At 39.3% G+C, this 15,033-nt stretch overlaps 1 protein-coding gene across 1 annotated transcript in view; it reads right to left on the bottom strand.

The window, feature by feature from the left end:
• The window catches only part of FAM168B (family with sequence similarity 168 member B), a 42,040-nt gene that overhangs the window by 26,416 nt on the left and 591 nt on the right, over positions 1-15,033 (bottom strand). Inside the window, exons 2-3 of the mRNA XM_032843167.1 lie at positions 7,473-7,553; positions 526-609 (exon numbers count right to left, since the gene is read on the bottom strand). Coding sequence (XP_032699058.1) covers positions 526-609; positions 7,473-7,542 — 154 coding nt within the window. The 5' untranslated portion in view covers positions 7,543-7,553. The remainder of the gene's footprint in view (positions 1-525; positions 610-7,472; positions 7,554-15,033) is intronic.

The following is a 15,033-nucleotide window of genomic DNA, read 5'->3' as shown; positions in this document are numbered from 1 at the left end:
GGTGACAGATGGTAGCTACACTTGTGGTAAGAACAACATAAAGAACATTTGTAGGATCACTGTGTTGTACACCTGAAACTAATGTAACATTATTAACTACACTTGAAAGAAAAAACAGTAAAACTATAACCAGAGTGCTAAAACACTGGAGAGAAATCAGTCATCTCTAAAAATATTAGCAGCATGGAAATTCCACCTATTAACTAGGCAAAATTATCTTTAGTTTCTAGTAATCAACAGTTTCATAAATATATGTCCTGGCACTAGTTACCTATAAAGACATATGATTAGAATAAAGATCTATGTTATGGAAGAACATCAGAAATGCAGTATCTAAAAGTTTTACATACAGTAAGAATAAAGTTTTTATCACACTCATCAACAAGACTGAACTTACAAACCAAGAAATCAATTCAACCCAAATCCTAATTCTATAACCACACTTCTCAAAACCCACCCACTTTACATTCTCCTAAGCCACAGGGACAAAGCACTTATGTCAGCCAGCACACATAGGCTGCATACCTGTTTGGAAGGTAGGATTCGCTCCAGGGTACATGCTGGGGGAGTAGGCAGGAGCTGCAGCTGCATAGCCCATGGGGAAACCAGCTGGAGAAAAACAGAACAATGGGATATCACCACCTGAAGGAGTAACATAATTTTACAACCATGGCTCCTAAAGACCCAGTCGTTCTTATCTTTTCATCAAACTCCAGACTGACTGAAGGAACCCAACAGTTTGTCACTAGTTGTCTCCTTTCCTCAGAACTGGAATGGGTCACAGATGTCCATTTACAGATGAATGGATAAAGATGTGGTATATATACACAATGGAATAGTACTGAGCCATAAAAAAGAATGAAATCTTACCATTTGCAACAATGTGCATGGAACGTTGTAGCTGGTATTATGCTAAGTGAAGTAAGTCAGCCAGAGAAAGACAAATACATGATTTCATTCACATGTGGAATTTAAGAAACAAAACAGATGAACATAAAGGGAAACAAAGGAAAAATAAAATAAGATAAAACAGAGAGGCAAACCATAAGAGCCTCTTAACTATAGGGAACAAACTGAAGGTTGCTGGAGGGGAGGTGCATGGGAGGGCAGGGTAACTGGGTGACAGGCATTAAGGAGGGCACGTGATGTAATGAGCAATGGGTGTTTTTTGCAACCAATGAGTCACTAAACTCTACCCTAAAACTAATAATATACCATAGGATAACTAACTTGAATTTAAATTTTAAAAAATTGGAATGGGACACAAACATAATTAAGTCTTTTAAACCTTTAAGTAAAGGCAATTGAAAAAATTTAGCAGAAAATTGAGTCAGAATGCCAAAAAACAGAACAAAACAAAAAAACAAACCTAAGCTGAAGTCAGAAAACTCCTAATACTTCTGGCAGTTTTACAGTAGATTTTCATCAGAAAATTTATTACTTAGCAACAGTAATAAGAATGCTAGGAAACTGTGTGGTGAGGGAGCTGTTAACTGGCACACTGACACACGGAAATGGGAAAAATCCAATCTCACAAACCACTTGCAAGCAACCTAATCTTTATTAATATAAATGAGACTCCTTAGTAACACTAAACCATAACCACTACTAAAACAAAAACATCAAATGTGACTACAACAAAAACATCAAATAAGACAGCATTACAGTCAAAATCCTGGCTACCAGGCATCCATCAGCAAAGGGGCCTCAATTACCTGCTTTTGGCCTCCTGAGAGCCTAAGGACCCCTGTAAGGTTCCCTAGACCTATCTGGGTGAACCTATCTGGTTCACAGTTCAAAATGCTCCATTCAAGTGACAGTTGGACCATTAGAATCTACTTCCTTATATTCAGGGCAAAGAACCAACAAAGATGACCCACATTCCTTAGTCTTTACTACCGTCACAAACTAGTTGTGAAGAGGTGTTAACTTCTCCATCCCTCTTTCCCCTCACCTGTAAATAAAGTTGAAATGGAAAGGCAGACTTCAAATGAAAGACACTGTTTAGACTCAGAGAAAAGTGTCTCCCAGGGATATCTAAGGTACTGTGGTGGTTGAGTAACCAAAGTGAAAAAATCATAAGGGTAGTAGGATAACATAAAGGAGAAAACTGAGTAGAGTTCAGAGTAGAATTCCAAAGGTAATCTTTGTGGATCTGAATGTCATTTATAAAGATTTTGGATAAAGTGCCTTACAAGAATCCCTGCAGTCTCCAGCACAGGTTGGATGCCCCTGAGCTGCTGCACCTCCTGCTCCAGCTGTCCTGTAGTTTCCATGGGTCTCTTCCAAGGGCAAGGACAGAAGTTCAGTCCCACTGCTCCCAAGGAATCCCTACTTGCAAGTGCCCAGTTCTCACTTCATATACAAATCCTCTGCTTCAGAGTTGCTTTCTTCTTTCTCAAAACTGATCCTCCCCTACCTCAATAGAAGCTATTTGGAGTTTCCTTCCTAGATTATAATTTTCCTGTTTGTCCAATTACTTAGAAAACAGTTTGAGGGGATCAAATGCTCACCAGACTCCCTCATTTTGGACATCAAGGACAGATTCCACTTGATTCCACGGACCTAAAATGGCTTTTTTTTAAAAGACCAGGAAGGTGGTTTTCAACCTGTGTTCAATGAATCCTAAGCATTTCCTTAGAGGCCTCAACTGTGAGCAGCAGGAGGACAAGCAGGCTCTGGAGCGTGCCCGAAACTCCCCCCTGGGAGATGCTGTAACTCATCCTAGTACTAAGGAACCACTTACAAATCTTTTCTAAGGTTTCATTGTTAAAAACAAATTTTAAAATACTATTGACCTAGATCATATCTTACAGGCTTCTCCAACAATTCCCTCAAAATCCAAATGACCTCATCTCTCCATAAAGTCTACCGATAAATCCTCCAGCAGCATTGTCTGCTTCTGTACTTGTCTTGTGTCTAAGAGTTCCTGGAACACTATTATTATGTTTGCTTGGCCCTTCCTAGCTTCACCTTCTAACAGTGAGTTAAACATGCTCTAAAATGAAAGAGAAAAGCCACATAACAAATATTTAAAAAGCATAATTAACCACCAGAAACAGGACATCCTTACTTCTATTCCTACGCATAGAAGTATACCACCCTCACACACCACCAAATCCCACACGTACACTACTACACTGACCCAGAACCCCAGCACAGTTGACCTTCCACCTTGGCCATACAAAACCCCCACATAGAAACCCCTGAAAGAACTACCTCCCTGGAACCCCCACAAACACTGTTTTAACTGGCCTTGGTTGTAGCATCTTCTGTTTCTTCATTTTTCTAGAAAATTCCAACCTGCAGGGCTCCAATCATCAAAGTTGAGAAGCACTGTTCCTTCCTATCCCTGTCAATCTTTCTGGCAACACCACCATGTTCCTAAAAATGCCCCTCACAGCCAAGTACTATGGACTGTTTCCTTCAACATCTGGTCTAGCTCCCTTCTGGGACAGAAACACTGGAATGCTAGAAACTACGCTGCCCAGACTCCCCTCTTGTAAGAGACTGTAAGTGACCCCAAATTCTAACCACTTTTATGAGATTTATTACTTCATGAAAATAAAAACTTCAGAGCAAAAGATACCATAAGCTAAGTAAAAAAAAAATAAACTAAGAAAAAATACTTACAAATTACATTAACAAAAAATACTATACAAAATATGAAAATTTAATAATATAAATAATTCTTAAAACTAAAAAAAAGAAAGAAAAAAAATTCAGTAGAGATCTGGACAGAATTGCTAACTACCACTACACCCATCCCATTTCTAACATGAGACTGGTAAAACTCCAAAAGCTGAAAACACACTTTGTTGGCAAGACTGTGGGGAAACCATCGCCTCACACACTTCTGGTAGGAATACAAAACAGTAAAAATCCTATGGAGGAAAAATCAGAAGCATCTTAAAAATTACGTATGTGGGGCACCTGGGTGGCTCAGTGTGTTGAAGCCTCTGCCTTCAGCTCAGGTCATGATCCCAGGGTCCTGGGATAGATACCCACATCGGGCTCTCTGCTCAGCAGGGAGCCTGCTTCCTCCTCTCTCTTTTTGCCCGCCTCTCTGCCTACTTGTGATCTCTCTCTGTCAAATAAATAAATGAAATCTTTAAAAAAAAAATTAAGTATGCATTTACACTCTCACCCAGCAATCCCATCTCAAGGAACCCACTCTGAAGATAACTTCCACAATCAACATATGCTGTAATATTACAGGAATATCAAAATACTTCAAACAATACATCTACCCAAAGAATTGGCTGAATCTAACTATGGAAACCCCACAAGATGCAGGTGACACAGCAGTACTCTACAAAATAAAAAAAGAACAAGGCAAACCTTTGTAAACGGACAAGGAATGACTTCTAGGATATACTGAGTTGACAACGCAAAGCAAACATCACCATCACCTGAATCTCCATTCCAGAAAAGAAGCCGTTATTCAGCCACGAGCCGTACATGGACTGCCAGCCTCTGGCAGCGGCATCTCCGAAGGCCACTTCTGCCTAATGAGGGCCTCCTTTAACTTCCAGTTTTTCCCTCACAGCTCCCCCATGAGCTAAGAATTCAGCAATGTGTAGCACAGTCCTGAGGCTCCCCACTACCTGATTCTGCATCCTCTTCATTAGACCTTTCACAAATGTTCCCCAAAAATGCCTACTACCCTAATTTCATCTCAGTGTCCATTACCAACTGGAGTGAGGGCATGATATGAACTGAGTATTTGTGTCTCCTTCAAAATTTATGTGTTGAAATTCTAATTCCCAAATTTGACAGTATTTGAGTATACTCAATTGTGGTAATCATTTCACAGTGTATACATACATTAAATCATCACATACACCTTAAAAAAAAAAAAAAATACTGGGACACCTGGCTATCTCAGCAATTAAGCGTCTGCCTTCAGCTCAGGTCATGATCCTAGGGTCCTGGGACTGAGTCCCACGTCAGGCTCCCTGCTCAGTGGGGAGCCTGCTTTTTCCTCTACCTGTTGCTCCATTCCCCCTGCTTGTGCTTGCTCTCTGACAAATAGATCTTAAAAACAAAACAAAAAAACATACTGTACAACCTAAATATACATAATTTTTACTTGTCAATCATACCTCAAAAAAGCTCAGTTAAAAAAAAAAAGCTAATCAGCATGCTATCTACCTCAAAGGGAAGACATCAACTGGAGCCACAATTTTTAATATACTGTATATTACATTCAGTGAAAAAACACTAGGCATGACAAGAGACAGAACTGCATAGTTGAAAAACAAAAGAAAAAGACAAATTGACAATAGAAACAAACCCACATGTAATTCACAGACAGCCTTCTACCAACAAAGTCTTTAAAATAACAGTATGTTGGAGGAAAAAAATGGAGTAGATGAAAAGATTCAATAAATGGGTTTTTTAGCAAATTAGAGAAAAATTAGCAGGGTTGGTGAAATGGAAGCCAATCAGTACAAAATATCCACATTAAAACTCACAGAAGAAAATGATGTAAAATACAAAAAAGGACGCAACAGATATGAAATAGAGTAAAATGGTTTAACATACCTATAAATGGAGTCCCAAGAGAGAAGGGAGCAGAAAAAAAGTATTTGAAAAGTCACGACTATTGCACTTTGCGGCTGGGGGGGGGGGGGATCAACTTACTGAGGCTGTTTTCAATGTTAATATACACACACAGTATTATCTACAGCTGCTTCAGTTCTGGAAAAGCAGAACTGAGGAGTTGCAACAGAGACACTATGGCCCACAAAGCCTGAAACAGATACTACACCTGGACCGTTACGTAAAAGTTTGTCAACCCTGCTTCTGACCAACCAAAGAACGGATTTAGACACCCTGCATAGAACTGGAGTATGACAGTCACTGATTTATTAAACTATCAGGTAAAACTAAGACCATTGGGTTTTGCCTATTTCCCTTGCTCTAGATCCACTCAGGATTCTCAGGAAGCTACTTGGCATTCTGTTTAAACTGTCTTGATAATTTAAAGACAACAGGTCTCACTACTAAATTATTCTGGAAAATTCTGTCACTCCTCTTCTTGTCTCTCTATTCAGTCCTTCTGGAGCTCTTAATTCTCCCCAATTCTTCTGACATCTCGATTTCTTAACTGGTCTCCTACTGCCCCCTCTTTCCTTATTCTGCAGCCCCGTTCTCCCATTTAGCAGTGTTTTACCTACAATTTAACCTGAATTTTGTTCAAATGCTTTGCTTTTTCATTTCTTTAAATTCCAATTCATTCTTTTTTCCCCCAGTGTCTTGTTCCCCTCTTACAGTCTTATTTCTTTTAGATTTTCAATTACTCTAAACTTGTATGATGTGGTATCTGATATTCTATTCCTGAAATCAGTCATGACTGGTAATTTTTATGTGGTAAAGAAGTCACATGTTTTATAATAATTTTGCGGGAAACCCACACAACCTGGAATGAGAACATGTGTCTCCATAGCAGTTCTGCTTTTGCTGCTCTCAGGCGCTGGGGGTAATGCAGGCTGCAGACTACATTTTATGTTCGTTTCTTAAAAATTATGGACTGCCCTCCACCCCCCAGGTAAGTACAAGTAATACAAAGTACAGCCTCCAACATTCCTGACTGGGCACAAACTCTTAGGAAAGATCTTCCCTTCCTATAGAGCCCAAGCAGAGACAAATTGCCTTGTGGAGCCAGTGAATGGATTTTTTTACTCTAACTCTTCCCTGGGAGTATTATCTGCTGGAGGAACCAGATTGATAAGGGGTCCCACCTCCAATCCCCAGACTCACAAGGGCCTAAGGCCTCACTTTCTCTCCCCGTGTGGGTTATTAAAACACACGGAAAGCAAAAATCCACAATAAAACTGTAACATTACAAATAATTACTCCTTGTTAGATGTCACCAATTAGGATGTCCACTTGCTATTTTCAAACAACCAGTTCCTTTTCCCCCAAATTTTGCTTTACCACCTCCCTCACAGCCCATGTTCTACTAGCTGACTCCAATAAGGAGAAAAGGTGGCTCAGGTCTAAATTAATTAGTAGAATCCCCTCCCTGGCCCTGGGATAGAAGCAGAGTGCAATCAGAACACATCCCAGGATTAGTCTGATTAGAGAACAAGAAGCCCCAAGGGGGCTTCCTATAGAGCAGAGATAGAGGCTCATAGCTAGGGTACTACTGGGGGGTGGTTGCTGAACACCACAAAGAGACCACAATGGAGAGACCTGCAACCTGTGACCAACACTGAGCCAATCCTGAGAAGTGAAGCTGAGCCTAGGAGGTAGAAACTAGATCCTAGTCCAACTGCTGGAGCCACCAGATCAAGCTTTGACCAAAAATAGTCCTAGCTCTTGATTTTTCAGTTCCATGACCCAAAACATTTTCTTCTTTGTATAGATCACTTTGAGCTAGGTTTGTCAACTGAAAGCATTCTGAGCAACAAGGAAATTTACCAGTGTTCAAACTTCAATAATGAAACAAAGTTTTACTTGCTTACCTGGATAACCAATTCCTTTGGCATTTGCATAGGGAACTCCGGAAGAACCAGGGCTGTAAACAGGATTCATGATTTCAAGAACTAAAAAGGGGGAAAAAAAGTAATTTAGCCAAGCACTTTTATTCTCCAGTTTTTCTCCAATATCACTTGCAAAAGAGCAGGCAGCAAGAGTCCCTTCTCTAGTTGATGAAAAACAAGGCATTTCATGCTGCTGCCAGCCAACACAGAAAAGGCAGGCCAGAAGTCCTAATGAAAGCCCACCTAAACACTGTAATCTTTCCAACTTCTTCAGTGCATCAGAAGCTAAGGGAAAATGTGTTCTCTATGTCCCTGCTTAAAACAGTGAAAAAAATGTTATGATCTAAATGTCCTTATAACAAAGAATAGTTAAGGAAACCAGACCTATGCAGAATGTGAAATATTACACAGATACTTTTTAAAGTGTTTAAAAACATGACTGATATGTTATGTGACAAAAGGAAAAGAACAATGCTGTATTATGCAGTATGATCCTAAATCTGCACCTACATGTAGTACAGGCATGTGCACTTCTAGCACCAACAGAAAAAATATGGGAGAATATAAAAATGTGAACAGAGATGATCTCCAGATGGGGTAGGTTTGGTGTTCTTTTTATACTTTTCTCTATTTGTTAAATAACCTTTGTTAAATATGTATCTATTTTCTTTAAGAGACAAATCAGCTATAGCCTAGCAACTCTATTAATCCATTCGATGTTTTTTCATCATCTTTTTTTTCCTGAAAAGTTCAAGAGCTTGCACAGCCACCAGCATCATTTTACCCCTTCCCCAATAGAAAAATATGATTCTCATCAGTATCTCCAGCAAGGTCCTCTGAATTCTGTCAACCAATGTATTACAAAAGTATGTTTAATTAAGACTACTCTATATTCCTCACCTACATTCCTCACTGGTGTGGAATGGTGGTAGTAAGGATGAAGGGAATCTTAAATTTAAATATAAAAACAGTACAGGATAGGGGGATAGCAGGCAACAGGTAACATGGGAACTCTGTGCCTTCTGCTCATTTTTTCTGTGAACCTAAAACTGCTCTAAAAAAGTCTACTTAAAACTAAAAATAAAGAGGGATGCCTGGGTGGCTCAGGTCTTGCTCTCAAAGTCATGAGTTCAAGCTCCACAATGGGTTCCATGCACAGCATGGAACCTACTTTAAAAACAAATAAAATTAAAAATTAAAAATAAACAAAATGTACACATATATACTTATTTAGTGTCTGCCTCCCCCACCACATCCCCCACTAGAAAGTAGCGTGTGGCAGACAGGGAACAGGGACTTGTTCCTATTTACTGTAGTATCTCTAGCACCAGTAACAGTACCTGGCACAAAATAGGTGCAAGTACCTGACTAATTGTTTTTGAAAAAGATTTTATTTATTCATGAGAGAGAGAGAGAGAGAGAGAGAAGCAAGCTTGCAGCTTATACTCGACTCTAGGACCCCTGGATCATGACCTGAGCCAAAGGCAGACACCCAACCAACTGAGTCATCCAGGTGCCCCACCTGCTGACTTTCTAAAAACATATACACATTCAAACACTGCAGGTATCAAATTCTACTACAAAAACATATTGCAAAAATTAACCACTTCAAAGTCTCAGCTTACCTGACTCATTTAAAGTATTCACAATCAAGCAGTTCAGTACACATAAAAAAATACCCAGTCACATCCCTAGCCTTTGTAACAAGTTCTAGTCTAAATTAGGAATAAATCAGGAACATCAGTGATTAGGCCATTCTTACTTAAATAACTTTTTTTTAACTTCTAAGCCAAAGTTACTATGACATCCACAATTACAACTAAGAGATTAGTCTAGATCAGTGCTAACAAACAGTACTCTCTGCAACAATGAAGATGCTCTCTATCTGTGCCTTCCAATATGGCAGCCACTAGCTAAAATTAACTACTGAGCACCCCAAAAATATGGCTAGTGAAGGATCTGATTTTTAAATTTTATCTGACCTCAATTTTTTAAAATTAATTTATTATGTAATCTCTACACCCAATGTGGGGTTTGAACTCATGACCCCGAAATCAAGAGTCCTCCAACTGAGCCTCAACCTATATTTAATAGTCATATGTGCCTAGGGACTACCATATGGACAGCACAGTCTACAATACAGATGATAGAAAACAAGGATAGGAAGGCACAGAAAGCAAGCAGGAGAATCAATTACATTATCTTACTACAGAGTTTAAGAATAAACAAACTGGGGAGGTGCCTAGGTGGCTCAGTCGGTAAAGCGCGTCTGCTTTGGGCTCTGGGCATGATCCCAGGGTCCTAGGATCGAGCCCCATGTTGGGCTCCCTGATCAGCACGGAGCCTGCTTCTCCCTCTCCTCCCTCTTCTCCTCCTCCCCTCTCCTCTCACTATCTCTGACACTCCCTCTCTCCAATAAATAATATCTTAAAAAAAAAATAGAATAAACAAACTGGGGGCACCTGGTGGCTCAGTCAGTTAAGCATCTGACCCTCAATCTCAGGGTCATGAGTTCAAGCACTGCATTAAAAAAAGAATAAACAAATTGGCAACTGCCAATCCCTATTACCCTGTACTTTTAACCTATTCTTGGTGGATCTCCAACAGAACTGTGTAAGCCCTCATCTCTGTCGTTCAACTATGATCTGTTGAGTAAATATATAATTCTCAAAATTCTGTTTCTCTATTCTGTGCCAGAACCTAATTTTCTCAATTGAATTCAAAATAAGCAAAGCACTATGCAATGGCCACAAAGAACACAAAAAGAGCAAGTCACAATCTTCTGAGTTTACAATCTAGAAAAGTGTTGTCCAATAGAACCTTCTGTGAAGATGAAAATGCATGGTAACTGTACATGTAAAGTAGCCACTAATGCTGGCTAGTGAACACCTCAAGTGTGGCTAGCACAACTAAGGAACTACATTTTAACTTAAACAGTCACAAGTAGGTGATAGCAATTATATAGGAGAACTCTGGCCTGTAAGACAAAAGACATGAGGAGCACCTGGGTGGCTCAGTTACTAAGCTTCTGCCTTTGGCTCAGGTTATGGTCCCTGGATCCTAAGATCAAGCCCCGCACTGGGCTCCCTGCTCAGTGGGAGGACTGCTTTTATTCCCTCTCTAAGTACCATAAAGGAATGAAGTGTTCTGAAGGTTGAGAGAGCAAAAACTCAACAGGTGAGGGGAGGAATGGTCAGGAAAAACTTGATTATAGAAAGTAGTAGCTCTGAACAGTATGAGCCCAAAAAGCCACTGAAGAGAGAAAATGCAAGATGCACTTTAGCAATACTGGGCTATGACTATGAAAACACAGGTTAATTTCTTAGAACCATCATGTGTAGACCCTTAAATGTAGGGCTGAACAGATGACATCTGGTAGGCAATGAAGCTCATGAGTAACATGGCAGACTAACACAGGAGTTACCAGGTGACCTGGTAATTCTATTCCTTGGTAAATACCTAAGAGAAATGAAAATACACAACCACACAAAAATCTGTACACAAATTTTTATTATTCATAACAGCCAAAAAATCGTAAACAACCAAATGAAGCATTGAACACAAGCCTCTCCTGCCATAAAGATCTCAGTGTAAACCAATAATACAATTCTACTATACACTTGACACTACAAAGTACATAGAATTGCCTATGAATTCTCAATACCATAAGTTTCAAACTACCCAGAAGTTTTATTTCCTAAAAGCATTTTTACCTCCCCAGAGGATGTTTCCTAAAGAGACCGAAAAATCTTTTTTTTTTTTTTTTTTGAAGATTTTTAAAATTTACTTATTTGACAGAGATCACAAGTTAGGCAGAGAGGCAGGGGGTGGAGGGGGCGGAAAGCAGGCTCCCTGCTGAGCTGAGAGTCCGATGCGGGGCTCGATCCCAGGACCCCGAGATCACGACCTGAGCCAAAGGCAGAGGCTCCAACCCACTGAGCCACCCAGGCACCCCGAGACCAAAAAATCTTAATGAACTGAATATTAGACAAGAAAATATAAAAAGATTGATGAAAAATGTTGCGGGGTTCCCTCTCCTATCCAATAAAAGGGCTTGACTGAGCAACATAAAAACAGTCTGTGAACTAATGTCCCCCCCCACAAAAAAAAAGCTTCTTAGGTTACTTGTTCAAAAAATAAGAATCCCCCGAGATTCTAAGCCTCAAGAGCAGAGAAAAATACTTTGTTCAGCTGTCTTCCTGTATTTCACCAGTGCTAGGCACTCAGACAGCTTATATATATCTTCTGAATGTTTTTGAAGAACTGTGTGATAGAAAATATAACTTTTCACAGCAATAAATATGAAGTTGAGCATGTGACTCTTCATCTCAGGATAGTTGAGTTCAAGTCCCATATGGGTATAGAGCTTACTTAAAAAAAAAAAAAAAAAAATGAAGCTGAGACATTTATTTAAAATACAACTCTGGGGCACCTGGGTGGGTCAGTGGGTTAAAGCCTCTGCCTTCCGCTCAGGTCATGATCTCAGGATCCTGGGATCAAGCCCCGCATCAGGCTCTCTGCTCATCGGGGAGCCTGCTTTCTCCTCTGTCTCTGCCTGCCTCTCTGCCTACTTGTGATCTCTGCCTGTCAAATAAATAAATAAATCTTTTAAAAAATAATTAATAAAATATAACTCAGAATACTTGAAATACCATCTATTTATTGATTAGTGACTATGAAAGCTGAACCCACTAGCCAATCTTAACATTTCCAGAAATCAAACTATTTAACATTAAATGCATGCTCATATAATAGAATTACTCTGCATCACCTAAGGTACTACTACAAAAACATTTACGTAACCAAAATGCTATCACCATACCTAGCAAAATGAATACCATTTGATACTTAGCCCATATTCACTTGTGTCCCCAAATCCTTTAAATATCTTCTTACAGTTTTTTCAATCTAAACCAAAATCCAAACAAAACTACGTAATGGTTTTAATGTCTGAATCTATTCTTAGAAAAAAGGAAAACTACAGTAAAATACTAATGATTGTTATGCTGAGGTATTGGATTATGGCTGCATATGGTATTGTTACTCGTTTTAAGTTTGCGTAACAAAAAAAATAAAGAAAAAACACATCATCATCATTCTGCCTCCTATCCTAGTGCCATTGGCAACCCAGAAACCAGTTTCCCAGTCTGATTTACTGTGGAACAAAGACTCCAATTCCAACACTGGATCCAGAAGGTACCACTTTTTTTTTTTTTTTTTTAAACCCATGTCGAATGACTCAACTGTCAGAATACCTATGGGTGGTCTGACACCTGCACCAGGAAACCCAATCTCAGATTTACCTTTAAAAAAGATGACAGCAAAAATTTTTGAATTTGAAAATCCTGTAATAATCAAAGATACATTTAAGACCCATCACTGTATTATTTTCTCTAGTTTCAAAAGATACCATGATCTAAAGAAAGTTTCCACACACAACAGAAATTATAAAACTTTGAAGGCTTTTAATAGTATTTCATACCAACAAAACTAATTTCAAGAGGGTTAAATTTTATTTCTCTCGGAGACTAATATTAATATACAAGATATACCCTTCAGCACAACACTGGAAATTCTCAGCAATGTCTGATATTATAAAGAAAAGCATATAAGAAAGTTCTTCTCAACTCCCTCAAAGTCTCCCTTCACTACTGAGGTTTGCAACCTCTTGGGAGAAATTCATGTATTTCTCACAGGACTGGTCAGACTCCAAAGACACAGATGTAGAGTGGAAAGCAGATATGAAAAAAGTAACTATTACTTTATTACATTGGTGTACCACTTTTTATAGGTGTTTCAACTGATACTGGAAAAGAAGCTGTTTAAGTGAGACAAGTTTGGTGGACAAAAATTTCCCTTTAAACTACAGAACCTATACCTATAGGGGTCCTGGGTGGCTCAGTCTGTTAAGACTCCAATTCTTGATTTCAGCTTGGGCCTTGATCTCAGGGTTGTAGGTTCAAGCCCCATGCTGGTCTCCACACTGGCCGCAGAGCCTACTTTAATTTTATTTATTTATTCGACAGAGAGAGATAAAGCACAAGCAGGCGGAGTAGCAGGCAGAAGGAGAAGCTCCCCGCTGAGTAAGGAGCCTGACACCAGGCTCTATCCCAGGACCCTGGGAACATAACCCGAGCCAAAGGCAGTTGCTTAACCAACTGAGCTACCTAGGCGCCCCGTGGAGCCTACTTTAAATATTTTTTTTTTCTACAGAACCTATAAAAAGCTAAGATATTTAAAATGCACTTAAATTTCAGGCACCTGAGTGAGCATACTGAGTTAAGCATCTAAGCCCTGCATCAGACACTCTGCTCAGCGGGAAGCCTGCTTCTATTGCTCCCACTCCCCTGGCTTGTGTTCCGTCTCCCTCTCTCTCTCTAATAAATAAATAATATCTTTTTTTAAAAATCCACTTAATTTTTTTTTCAATTTTAATCCTCTACCTCTGTGGCATTATACTAATTTTCCTGTTGTTCAAAAATTCCAATGATTTTAGTATCACAATTCTAAACTCAAAATGAAAATGAGTTGAAAGGCAGATGTAGAGCAGAATAATAAATATCCTAACAAATATATCAGGGCCTGATAAAAGGGCAGGGGGCAATAATAGCAACAGCAGCAGATGGTGCTTCCTCCTGAGATGCAGGCACTTGCCTCACAAGCACAACCCAATCTTCCCACTATTTACAAGGACAGGAACCAGGAAGAGGGGATGCTGCTACCTGCTCAGCATTTCTAGAGACTGCTGCCCAAGAACACCAGGCAGAACGCACAGGCAGCCAGCTGTCTCCAACTCAGAAGGCCTCCGGAGACCTCTAACAATTCTCAGCTTCCATTTAGTCACATTCACAACTAAACGTAAGAAACATGCAAACACCCCAACCAAAGCAAGCTAGCTTTATTAAGCTGAAGGGGAAAAAAAAAATCTTCACAATATGCACACACTAGCTTTAGCATTAAAAAAGAGAACTTTAAGTTATCCAACTGGATGTCAGCAAAAATAGTGCACTACTTAACAAATTTGCAAAGTGTGTCCCTATTATTGTCCACAGCGAAAACTTTTAAACTTTTTCATGTAATATTTGAGAAAATCTCAAATTACACAAGGATGACTTGAGAATTTAAGGTGTGGGAACAAGACAAAATTTTTCCTGCATGCCAAAAACACTCCAAAATATTTTTATGTATGACTTGAGTGAAACATTAACTCATACAATCCATTACATGCACTTACATATATTATAAAAGAAAAATACCCTGTTTGTTGACAGGTTGCAAAGGTACACCTTCTTTTCAAAGTTAACCCAGACTGGACCACGAAACGTCCTTTCTGAAGAAATCATTAAAAGCCTTTCAAGCTTGAGGGCGAACACTAAGCTTCTGGCAAGCAAATGGAATAATTTTCACTTCGTGGGTAGACAAAGTGAATAGTTTATACATTCGAAATGATTACAACCACAAGAATCCTAAATCTAAGTTACAGAAAACAACACCCTGCTGCTTCTCATTTTTTCATACGTTTTCCTAACCGGATCTGAGTCGG

The sequence above is a fragment of the Lontra canadensis genome, unplaced genomic scaffold (assembly GCF_010015895.1).
Source record: "Lontra canadensis isolate GAN:19392208 unplaced genomic scaffold, GSC_riverotter_1.0 scaffold136, whole genome shotgun sequence".
In the NCBI taxonomy this organism is placed as follows: domain Eukaryota; kingdom Metazoa; phylum Chordata; class Mammalia; order Carnivora; family Mustelidae; genus Lontra; species Lontra canadensis.
The sequence above is the reverse complement of the archived record's forward strand: the minus strand, read 5'-3'. Positions and strand labels throughout refer to the sequence as shown.